Source organism: Cricetulus griseus, chromosome 2, assembly GCF_003668045.3.
Source record: "Cricetulus griseus strain 17A/GY chromosome 2, alternate assembly CriGri-PICRH-1.0, whole genome shotgun sequence".
Classification (NCBI taxonomy): Eukaryota; Metazoa; Chordata; class Mammalia; order Rodentia; family Cricetidae; genus Cricetulus; species Cricetulus griseus.
Window position 1 is genome coordinate 11,436,446 of NC_048595.1, and position 11,503 is coordinate 11,447,948.

An 11,503-nucleotide genomic window follows, 5' to 3' on the forward strand; every position below is an offset into this window, starting at 1 on the left:
GGAATGGTTTTGTTTTTGTCTGTTCAGGAAATAAAAACCACCATCTTGATAGTTAAGCATCCAAAGAGGAAAGGAGAACTACCTGGAAAAAAAAATACCAAGAAAAGGAATAAACTGACCGAATGCAATCTCTGAAGTTTCCAGAAAGATGATGGGATCCCACGATGATCCAGCAGGACTATGGTAACACCACTGAGCTGAAAAGTGCCACCTAAACATCTGCTTTGTATGACAAACTCCTCAGAACAATTTCAAGTTGGCTAGCTAAGATGATCCAGCCTCACAGACTACTCTGGCCAGGACTTAATCCAAGCCCTGCACTTTCCCGTCACAGAGACTGGACAACAAATGACAAGGGTTGATAATTAACCCGAACTTTTCTTTTCAGGGTCCCCTAAAGATACTGTGACCCCAGACATTAGGAAGTGAATTTAAGAACATGATGCCCACACTCCCAAGAGGTGGGGTACATGGTTTTTGGTCATTCAAGGCATTATGGATATTTGTCGTCATTTAAGGTGATCGGTTACAAGTTGTTATTGGTAATGGTAAAGAAAAAAAGCTAAATAAAGGAATTCAGATTCAGGACTCTTGTTTTAAAAAGAAGCAAGGGGGATACAGATATGATAGGATAAAAGGGTAGAGTATTGAATCTATTCTGAAAACAAGATAGGGAGATATAGATATTATAAGATATAAAGGTAGATAATTGAATATAATTTTTAAAATCAAGTACTAGTTTTAAATATTTTACATTGATTTGGACTTCTGTATATAGTATACAAATTTTATATTGATACAAATTTGATATTAATTTGGTTAAAACATAATGAACATATGTTTCAAATCTTGTTCTAGGGGTTGTACCTATGCAACTCATTTAACAATGTAATGCAAATTTCTGGTCCTTGAAAGTTTTAATTACCAACTGCTTACAATAACAAAGAAATGCAGGTTAGTAGTTAATCACCTATTACAACCAAACTTGAAGTCATATTAGGTATGTTTTCAAGATCACACACAGATATATTTTAGATAGACAGGTCATATTCAAATACTCCAGAGATGTACAGAATATGGCATTTAAGATGCTTTAATAACAGAGCTTCTTTTTATGACAAAAAGACATGCCTGTCCCTAGAAGCACCAATCAACTTCAGAGAAATTGATGGGCATCCAGTGTGGCAATAATGAGCCAGCCACTGGACAAGAAAGTGCCCTTTCCTCGACTGCTGACAGTATGCTGTCCAAATTGCACAAGCAGGATACAAAAGAGAGTAACTGCCAAACATTGCCAATACAAGGTGGGACAGTCATTCAAAGATCCTGCTTCATAGGAAAGTCAGTCAAATATTCTAGGACTGTAGGCTGGAGATAGATGTCCTAATGCTGCAGAGGAATCTGGGGTGACCGTCCAGGCAGCCAGCTGTTTTTGTCATTTCTCACATTTTTTGGAAGTCAATTTCTCCCATTCCTACTTACTCAGTTAATGCTACATCCATCTCGGGTCTCTCAGGGAGTTGAAGACTAGATACTTATAGTTTTCCTTTTTACTCGATGCAGAAAAGAAACTAACTAAAGAGGTGTAAAGTGTATAAGGTTGAGAGATATCAAAAGATAGTTTTAGATAGTAATGCAAGTTAGAATAGAAAGTGAATTAGGTACAACCTTTTGGACTCATCAAGATATGATAGATATGGAGTATTTTCTCTGAATTTGTCAATTGCTAATGGACTAGACATTGTTCATGTATTTATTGCCTGTCTATATTATATATAGTTATTGTCCTTATTACATACAGATTTTCTTATACTACTATGTTATTTAGGACAAAAAAAGGGCAATGTGGTGACATTTTGTTTATGATCTAACCAATAAAGCTTGCCTGAAGATCACAGTGCAAAGCTAGCCACACTAGTCGGCCATAGAGCCAGGCAGTGGTGGCACACAGCTTTAATGCCAGCACTCTGGAGACAGAGGCAAATGGAATTCTGTTAGTTAAGGTCACTTGAGCGACATGAAATTGATAGAGTCTAAAAGAAAAACACAGCTCACACAAAGGTGATCTCAACACTTAGGATCCCACTCCTTTAATCCCAGCACTAAGAAGGTGGAGACAGGAAGGGATATGGCACCTTGGAGAGACATATATAAGGTGTGAGGAGACAGGAGCTCAGGTGCAGTCTGAGGAAGCAGTATTCTGAGGAGTCAGTCAGAGGATGCAATCTGAGAATAGGATCACCCCTCAACTCTTAAGACCTGGACTCAAGTCTTTGCCTGTGACATCAGAGAGCCATAGTTTAAAAAAAAAATGTCAGTTTGGGCAGTACTTTCCTAGTTAAGGATTCAGGCCCAGCTGGCTGTTGGGCACAGGCATTTAATCCCAGTACTGAGGAGGCAGAAGCAGGCAGATGTCTGAGTTTGAGACCAGCCTGGTCTACAGAGTGAGTTCCAGGACAGCCAGAGTTAAACAGAGAAACCTTGCCTCAAAAATAAATAAATCAATCAACAAAACAAGAACAAACAAAAACAAAAACAAATGAAAGAAAAAAGAAGGAGTAACTTCTTGAATCTAACACTAAGGTTGGGAGTGACCTTTCATGGATAGTCATTGATAAACAATGGTGTTTATTGTCTGGGTCAGTTGGGAACATTGGAGCCAGATACTCAGTCCCTTGTGAAACTCTGCAAAGATTTCAGGAATATGTCCCATTCCTTCCCCATATGACCCTTTCTGTCCTGCTCAATAAAGAGAGTGAAGCCCTCTGTGAGGGACAGACTGTTACCCAACAACAGACACACTGACACAGAACACACAGAAGAGACAGTCTCACACACAGGGACAAACAGACACAGGGACAGACAGATTCACAAGACAGCCACCAGACAGACACGTATTCAAACTTCTACACTAGACAGAAGAAGGATGGGAGTTTCCGGAAGCATGAAGTACAAAATTGAAATCTGAACTCACTCTTGGTAGAATGACTTCAAGGGGAAGAGCTATCAATTCTTTCCTACAGCATGACGTCTAATAGGTCTTAATAATAAAAACCTGGAGTCAGATATTGGTGTTTGGGGGGATCTGCAACATACATGCAGGGGCAGAGCACACATGCATGAACATGTACCACACATGTTAAATGATCAACGATAAACAGACGTCCCGCCCATCCCAACCAAGCCTTCCTCTGTCCCAGTCTCCTTTGCTCAGCACTGGATCCAGTGAGAACACATCAGGCCCTTTCCTAAGCAAGCATGTTCTCCTCTGTGCTTGGAAAACCTCCCCAGGATGCTGAGTAGCACACTGGCTGTACATGTCTCATGCTGCCCCTCCAAGAGTCAGCAATGGGCCTAGAGACGGCTCACCCAAGGCCACAGCCTGGTCTCAGGCATTCTCAACCTCAACACACTTGGGGATTCGAGTGTGACAAGTCCTTCATGCCTTGTGTCTACAGGATGCCCAGCAGCCTCTCTGTTCTGTCCTCAGAAACCAGTGGTATCTGAACCCAAGACATGACACCCAATACATCTGCCGATGTCATCAAGTGTCCCCTGTGGCTAAACCTGCCTACTGGAGGGCTGCAGGCCTGGAATGCTGTGTGCTCCATAGGCTGCATTAATATTTTCCTGGAAAAATGCAATGCCAAGATGAGGCAGTATTATTCTCCCTGCATGCAGCAGTCTCTTGAAAGCAAATAGAACCTACTTTTCTGTTGTTGTTGTTGTTGTTGTTGTTGTTGTTGTTGTTGTTGTTGTTGTTTTTGGGAGAGGGGATTGGAGAAACGGTCTTGTGTAGCCCAGGCTGGCCTCAAATACTCTATGTAGCCATGGATGACCTCAACTCCATCAACCCTGCCTCCACCTCCCCACTGCTGGGATTCCAGGTGTGTGCTGGCACACTCAGAGAAGCCAGGCTTGGCAGCTATATTTGGTATGTTTCATGTGTACTTCCACGATGACAGGTGGAAAGAAATGGAAAAAATATTTGGACTCCAGCCTTTATTCCACTGGGCTTTGGGAAAATCTCCACCTTGAACACTCCTTCCATTCCCTTGACTGATAAGCCCAAGCATAAAAACCAAGCTTAGCAGGGGCCAGACCTACACATCCACGGCCACACCATGATCAAGACCCTGCTGCTATCTGCCTTGGTGGCTGGAGGTAACCTCTGTCTGGTGAAGCTGGGACCAGACATTCCTGCCCTTACTTTGAGCAGATGTCCCAGTCTCCAGGCCCTCAGTTATAGGAAGCAGGGAGCAGGGCACAATGATAATACCAACACTCGTGAGGCTGAGACAGGAGGACCACAAATTTAAGGCCAGCTTCAGTTACCTGACAAAATCAAAGACAGGCTAGGAAGTGGAATGAAGGACTGACTCACGGACCTACTAGATCTTTGCAAAGCAAGAGTTTCCTGTTGGGTTTGGGTATGTCCACAAAAGCAAATCCTCACTGACCCAATACTCTCTTTTCCCAGCTCTCAGCTGCGGGTTCCCCACTTATGATGTCGAGGACCATGTGAGCAGGGTAGTTGGGGGAGAAGAGGCCACACCCAACAGCTGGCCCTGGCAGGTGAGTCAACCACACTGGTGAGTCTATTATTCAGACAAAGGTGAGGTTTGGTGGGAACACAAGAGGGCCGCACCAATACAATAAAATCCTGCAGCCATGGACTATTGGGGACTGAGAGAAAGGAAATGTCTCCAGCCATCAAAAAGGAGCTGCCAGAGACCTGATGATCTAAAGTTACATGCCCACTGCCACATCAGTTTCCCCTGTGAGGCTGTCACCACTCCTATGCAAATATTCTTCACTTGAAGGGGCCAGTCAGGGCTATTTATGCAGATTAATTCTTAATTACACTGTTATGGATGAAAATAACTGCTTCCTTACACTGATATAATCATAGTGCTGTCAAAACTGAAATTTGGCCCAGGTAGAAATTACTAGATCTTTCATAGGACATGTGAGACCTTTATGATGAATATTTTAAAAAACCTTTCTTCCCTGGCAAAATCTACACTTGGTAGTTGAAAAGGTGGCTGTAGAAAAGACCTTTTGTTGCTGTTGATTGTTTCGAGACAATCATAGAACTGTAGGACTGGAGAACCATACACAACACCAAATAGGTGTGCTGTATATTCTTTGTTTGTTTGTGGGACAGAGCTCTGTGTAGACCTGCCTGTCCTAGAACTCACTCTATAGACCAGGCTGGCCTTCAACTGAGATCCAACTGCCTCTGCCTCCCGAGCACCACCACTGCCCAGTTTATTGCACATTTTTCAAATGTCAGAAGCATGTCCGTTTTAAAATAGCTTTCCTGGAGAGCTGGAGAGAAGGCTCAACAGTGAGGAGACTTGCTGTTCTTCAGAGAAAGCGAATTCAGTTCCCACCACCCACATGACAGCTCACAACCATCTAGAACTCCAGTTCCAGGGCATCCAGTGCCCTCTTCTGGCCTCCACAGGCACTAGACATGTACATACATGAAGGCAAACACAAACACATGTAAAATAACAACCAGTAAGTATTCATTATATGTGTTACTTATTTATTTAATTATTCATTTCTTCAGACAGGGTCTCATTGTGGCTCTGGCTGTCTTAGAACTCACAATTTAGACCAAACTGGCCTCAAACTCAGAGATCCACGAGAGTGCTAGGATTAAGGGAATGTGCCAACATTCCCATCCTAAGTACTAAGTGTTTGTTTTTGTGGAATTGTTAAGCTCCTTCCATAAGTCACATAAGAAAGAGCAGTCCTGCTGGCATTGCTGCCCACAGGGGCATTTGTTCTCTCACAAGTACAATGGGCATGATAAATAGTGAATGGTGCCCTATGGGGTTACAGGAGTGATGGGAAATGGCTTATGTGCCCAGATCAGAAAGATGTGTGTCACATGGCTATAGTCACAGTGTTTAAATAATGTTCTGTTGGAAATACTAGCAATGACCAGAGCCCTATCCAAGGGGTCCTTATTTTCCCGATAAAAGAACTGGGACTCTGAATGGTCCCATAACAGCCCAAACACACCCCGTTGAGCTTGGGAGGAGTCAAGATTCTAATTTGATGCAGGGCTTGAGTATGTTACTAAGTTGGCATCTGGTGGAAGCCCTGAGTATGATAAAACTTTGGACATGGTGGTTCATAAATGTAATCCCAGCACTCAGGAGGTGAGGGCAGGAAAAGCATGAGCTCAGGATCATCTTTGGTTATGTAAAGAACTTGGAACAACCTTGGGATACATAAGACCATCTCAAAAACTTGTTTTAGTTGAATTTTTGGTCCCTTCCATGTTACAGGGAGCTATTTCTTTACTTCTCAATATAAGTGCTTGGTTAATCTTCAAAACCAAATCAGTGGTTCAGTCATGGCATTTCTGCCCATGGGGGAAAAGTTTCTATCTACAGGAGGTTTTGTGTATTTTAGCTTGGTGCACAATCCTTTGGAGTAGCTTTGTATGTTTTGTTTATTTTTTATTTATACTTTATTTTTTATGTGCATTTATGTTTGGCATTCCTGGAACTGGAGTTACAGACAGCTGTGAGCCACCAAGTGAAGGGTGGGAATAACTGCTGAGCCTACTCTCTGGCTCCTCGTTTTGTTTCTTTTACTACATTTATTTGCAGGGTAGGGACTCATGGATGTCAGAGGACAATTTCCAGAAGTCTTTCCTCTCCTTCCATTGGGTCCATGTGGTCCTGGGGATTAAACTCAAGTTGTCAGCCTTGCTCACTGAGCCCTCTCTCCATCCCTCACGTGTCTATCGTAAATATTTTCCAGTTTGGGGGAGTACTATGGATTTAACACAGGGTGTTGCTTACTGGTTTGCTATTTCCAGCTTGCTCTTACTTCTTTATCACACAACCCAGGATCAACTGACCAGGGTGGCACCTGCCATGGAGGGCTGGGCTCTAAGCATTAATCTTATTTAAAAAAAAAAAAAATCCCCACCAACTACTCTACAGGAAATATAACGGAAGCAATTTCTCAATTGAGGTTCCCTCTTCCCAAATGGCTCTAGGTTATACCAAGCTGACAAAGAACAAACAAGGATCCATCACGTGCCAGCGTCACCGTCATCATCACTATTACTCCCCTATCCTTTCCTCCCCCATCTTTTATGCAGGTCTAGGACTCAAGCCTAGAGCAAGCATGCTAGACAAGCTGTGTCATCCACAGCCCTTCCTATTATTTCAACTAATCTCTAGATTACTGGTGATCCCCAACCACAATGCCATTGCTATCTAAGTCGTCATCTGTGATATTGTTTAGTGAATGATGACAAGGAAAAAGTACATGTGTTTTGTGCAGGTACAAGTTTTGTTCTTGAGTAGTTCTCATCTATGGCTGTTGAGTCTGATGAGGAGGGCTGGAGGGCTGGAGGGCTGGAGGGCTGTTTATCAAAGACCTCCTATCTCCTACCCACGGACCCCTAGAACACAGTATGTAGGGGTGAGATTCACAGGATTTACCTGAAAGTCTAGTTGCTGGGCAACAAAGCCGCCACTGGGTAAAAAGCAATGCAGTCGGGGAGGTGTGTGCTTATGTGCAGGTGTGTACATTCTTGAGTGAGCGAGCATGTGTCTTAGGGTTTTTGTTGCTGTGGTAAATACACAGTGACCAAAAGCAACCTGGGAAGGAAAGGGTTGGTTTCAGCCTGTACTTCCACATCACAGCCCATCATTGAAGGAAGTCAGTACAGGGACTGAAGGAGGACAGGAACCTGGAGGCAGGGCTGAGGCAGAAGCCACGGAGGGATGATGCTTTGATGAGCGCCTCATAGCTTGCTCATATACCTTGCTTCCTTCTAGCCCCCACGACCACCGACCCAGGGGCAGCACTGCCCACAAGTGAGGTGGGACCTTCCACATCAGCCATCAACCATCAATCAATCAAGTGCACCCCAAGCTTGCTTACAGGCCAATCTGGTGGGAGCATTGACTTGGTTGAGGTTCCCTCATCCCAGATGAATCTAGCTTGTGTCAAGTTGTCATAATACTTGCCAGGACAGCATGGATATGCATGCGTGCACTGTTCTGGATGGTGTTGTCATAGACACTTCATGGAGAAGGTGGCATCAAGCAGAGACCAGTAGGAAATGGAGAAAGTTATGCTAACGGACTGCAAATGCGAAGACCCTGGGACAGTAGTGGGGGACAGTAGTGGGGCAGCATACACAGAAAACAACTGCACAGGGGTCTGGGTGGCTGGCACAGGGGGAAGTGAGGGTCTGCGGGGCCAAACAGATGATGTAGGGCCTCATCCTGTTACATTATGTGAGGAGTGTCTGGACGGTCTGGGCAGGGCCAGTCTTTGTCAGAACTAAGACTAATAAATGACTGTTCTGGCCCCTGCACACTGTGAAAATATGGGTGACTGGGAATGGTGGCTGACACTGCAGTCTCAGTACTTTGGAGTTAGAGGTATGTCAATTGGGGGTTAAAGGTCAGCCTAGGGTATACAGCAAGACTCTATCAGAAAGGAAAGAGAAGACAACTTAGGATGAGGGATGGGCTAAGCGCTACAGTGCAGGCTCCCTAGGTAGCCCAGGCTGGCCTTGAGTTCCCATCCTCCTGTATCAGCATCCTGGGAGCTGAGATTACATATATAGCCCCGTGCCCTACTCACTGGTTAGTTTCCATGTTGTGTTTATCATGGATTTGTGTTCCTTATTGGTGTGGATTTGAGACAAGATTTTATGTAACCCAGGCTGTCCTGGAACTTGTTACAGAGATAAGATTGTCCTTGAGCCTCCCTTGAGCCCCAGCCTCCACATCCCAAGGGCTGAAATTATAGGCATGTACAACCACAGCCAGGTTTGTGTTAATTCTTATTCTCTAAAGCATTAAAATGCTTTTATAGTCCCTAGGTTTGGTGACACACATCTGTAGCCCTGGCACTTAGGAGGATCAATGGGGTTAGGACATCCTTGGCTGTCAGCCAATAGACCCTGTCTGCAGAAGAGGAAAATGCTTTTCTCTCAGTGGCTGAGGTCTGGTTATATTCCCTTTAAGTGTGAGACACAAGGCAAGAGCCCTGCCCCCCTTGCTTTCCTCCACTGACCTCCCACCCATGCACCAGTGCTCCCTGTCCCCAGGTCTCCCTGCAGTACCTTACCTCATCATCCACGTGGTTCCACACCTGCGGAGGCACACTGGTGGCCGACAACTGGGTTCTGACAGCTGCCCATTGCATCAGGTAACTGCCCACCTTTCCCTGCTCACCCAGCTCTTCCCCCTTCACCAAGTGGCACTCGTCCTAGAGCAAGGATCCCCCAGCCACCAGACTCAGTTATTAAAAATGAGCCTGAAAAGCCCCCACTTGCCTGATATAGGCACAGACACAAGTCTATCTATCACTCAGTTTTGTTGATTCCCCTGTCCACACATGGTGTGCACTGAGTGCCCTGTGCCGGGAGGATGTATAGGAGGGAGAAGCCCAGCACCTCCCTTCTTGGGAATAGCACTGATGGACTGGACAGGGAACTGTTTCCTTCATGCACACAGCATTGGGGGCAGGGAGGGGGGCAAGTCCATGCTCACAGAGCCTGGAAAAAGGAGGCCACTGACCTGTCACTCTGTCCCTCACAGCTCTACAAAGACCTACCGTGTGGTGCTGGGCCGACACAGCCTCTCCACCTCAGAATCCGGTTCACTGGCTGTCAAGGTCTCCAAGCTTGTGGTCCATGAGAAATGGAACTCAAATAAGATTGCCAATGGGTAAGTTCTGTCCTGTCTGGTGTTCTCAGGGGTGGGCTTGGCAGCCGCACAGAGAGACTTCAACCGCCCCCTTCTGCCCCTTCTGTATGCAAGAGAAGGAGCTCTCAACTCCTAGAATGGAAACACCCCCATAGCTGCTGGGGCCGATGAGGGAATGGTGCAGTTACCAGAGGAGGGAGAAGCAAAGGCTGGGGGAGATTCTGCTACCCTGCCTGTGGGGTCAGCCTGGGACCGGACTTGGGGAAATGACAAAGGTTGGAAATGGGCAGGCAGGAAAAGTCAACACCCTTGGTGCTCTGCCTTTCTCCTGATCCAGGTATGACATTGCCCTGGTCAAACTGGCCAGCCCAGTGACCCTGACCAGCAAGATCCAGACAGCTTGCCTGCCACCTGCTGGCACCATTCTTGCCAATAACTACCCCTGCTATGTCACAGGCTGGGGAAGGCTGCAGAGTAAGTGACAGCAAGCAGGGAGCCCCGAGGTCTGGCAGGGAAGTGGGGGTGTCACCTCTGTCCCTGGGGTGCTTGGCTTCCTTGGAGGGGCAGGCTAGCAGAGACTGGTAAGTACACCTGGTTCAAATCCCAGCCCTCTCACTGCTAGCTGTGTGATTCAGACACATTACTGAGCCTCTCTGGTGGCTTCCCCATCTTTAAAATGGGGCGGAGAACAGCAGGGGGAGGAGGGAAGCTGTGCTAGCAACTAAATACAGTGAACCAGGTACAGAGAAGGTGAGTAACACACTCCAGAGAAGCACTTATGACCAGTAACTGTAGTGCACAGTACCAGGAGCATGGGTTGTCCCTGTCACTAAGGTGAGGTGAGAGGTATGCAGGCCACACTGTGTATTTTGTGTGGCCCAGGACCAGAGCTCAGAATAACATGGACACTGTGACCTCAGGCTTCTGGAGCTCCATGAAGTCCCCAGAGTCCTCATCGGACCATCTCACTGTCTAAATCTGAGCCAGCTTTGGTTTGTGTTCTGATAACTGCTGATTGGTTCAGGAATGAGCACCTGACTCAAGCTAAGCCAATAGGTTTTGGGAATGGAGAAGATTCACTCCCAGATATTAGTGGCAGCCATTTTGTTCTCTGCAAAGAGGAATGAGGCAAGGAAACTGAGAGGGACAGGTAGGGAGGCAGCTCAGGCTTCTTGGACATAGACACACTGCTCCCGAAGGGACTTTAGAAAACCAATTTAAACCTAGTTCCTTGTTTGTAAAGGGGAAAGTGTGAGGAGGGTCAAAGGTGCCAGTGGAATGCTTTGCACCCTGGAAAGTATTATCCAATGTATGCTAATTAGAGAAGTCTTGGGTGAGATCCTTCAATCCCATGGCTTCCATGTCCTATCTGTCAAACAGGAGTTCACTGCAATTGAAGGGTGACGATGAGGGGTGGGAGATAGCTCAACCTTGCAAGCATGGGGACCCGAGTTCCATCCTAATAACTCCTGTAAAGAATTCAGGTGTGGCTGTCCGTACTTAATCCCAGCTCTGGGAAAGCAGAAACAGGCAGATCCCTGGGCTTCCAGAGCCATCCAGCCGAGCCCAAGTGGGTGAGCCCTAAGCTAATGATAGACCCTGACTCAAAGAGGATGCCACTAAAGCAGCTGTTCTCAACTGTGGGTCACACCCCCTTTGGGGGGTTGAGTAGCAGATGTCTTGCATAGCAGATATTTCATTAGGATTCATGGCAGTAGCAGAATCACAGTAACAAAGTAGCAACTATAATAATTTTATGGTTGAAGCTCATGACAACATGCAGAACTGTATTGAAGGGT

At 45.9% G+C, this 11,503-nt stretch overlaps 1 protein-coding gene across 1 annotated transcript in view; it reads right to left on the reverse strand.

Moving 5' to 3' along the window:
* The window catches only part of LOC113833881 (caspase-9-like), a 29,190-nt gene extending 22,104 nt beyond the window's left edge, over nucleotides 1–7,086 (reverse strand). The window contains exon 1 of the mRNA XM_027399949.2: nucleotides 7,081–7,086. Within this exon, the coding sequence (XP_027255750.2) occupies nucleotides 7,081–7,086 (6 nt within the window). The remainder of the gene's footprint in view (nucleotides 1–7,080) is intronic.
* Nucleotides 7,087–11,503: the final 4,417 nt, after the last annotated feature.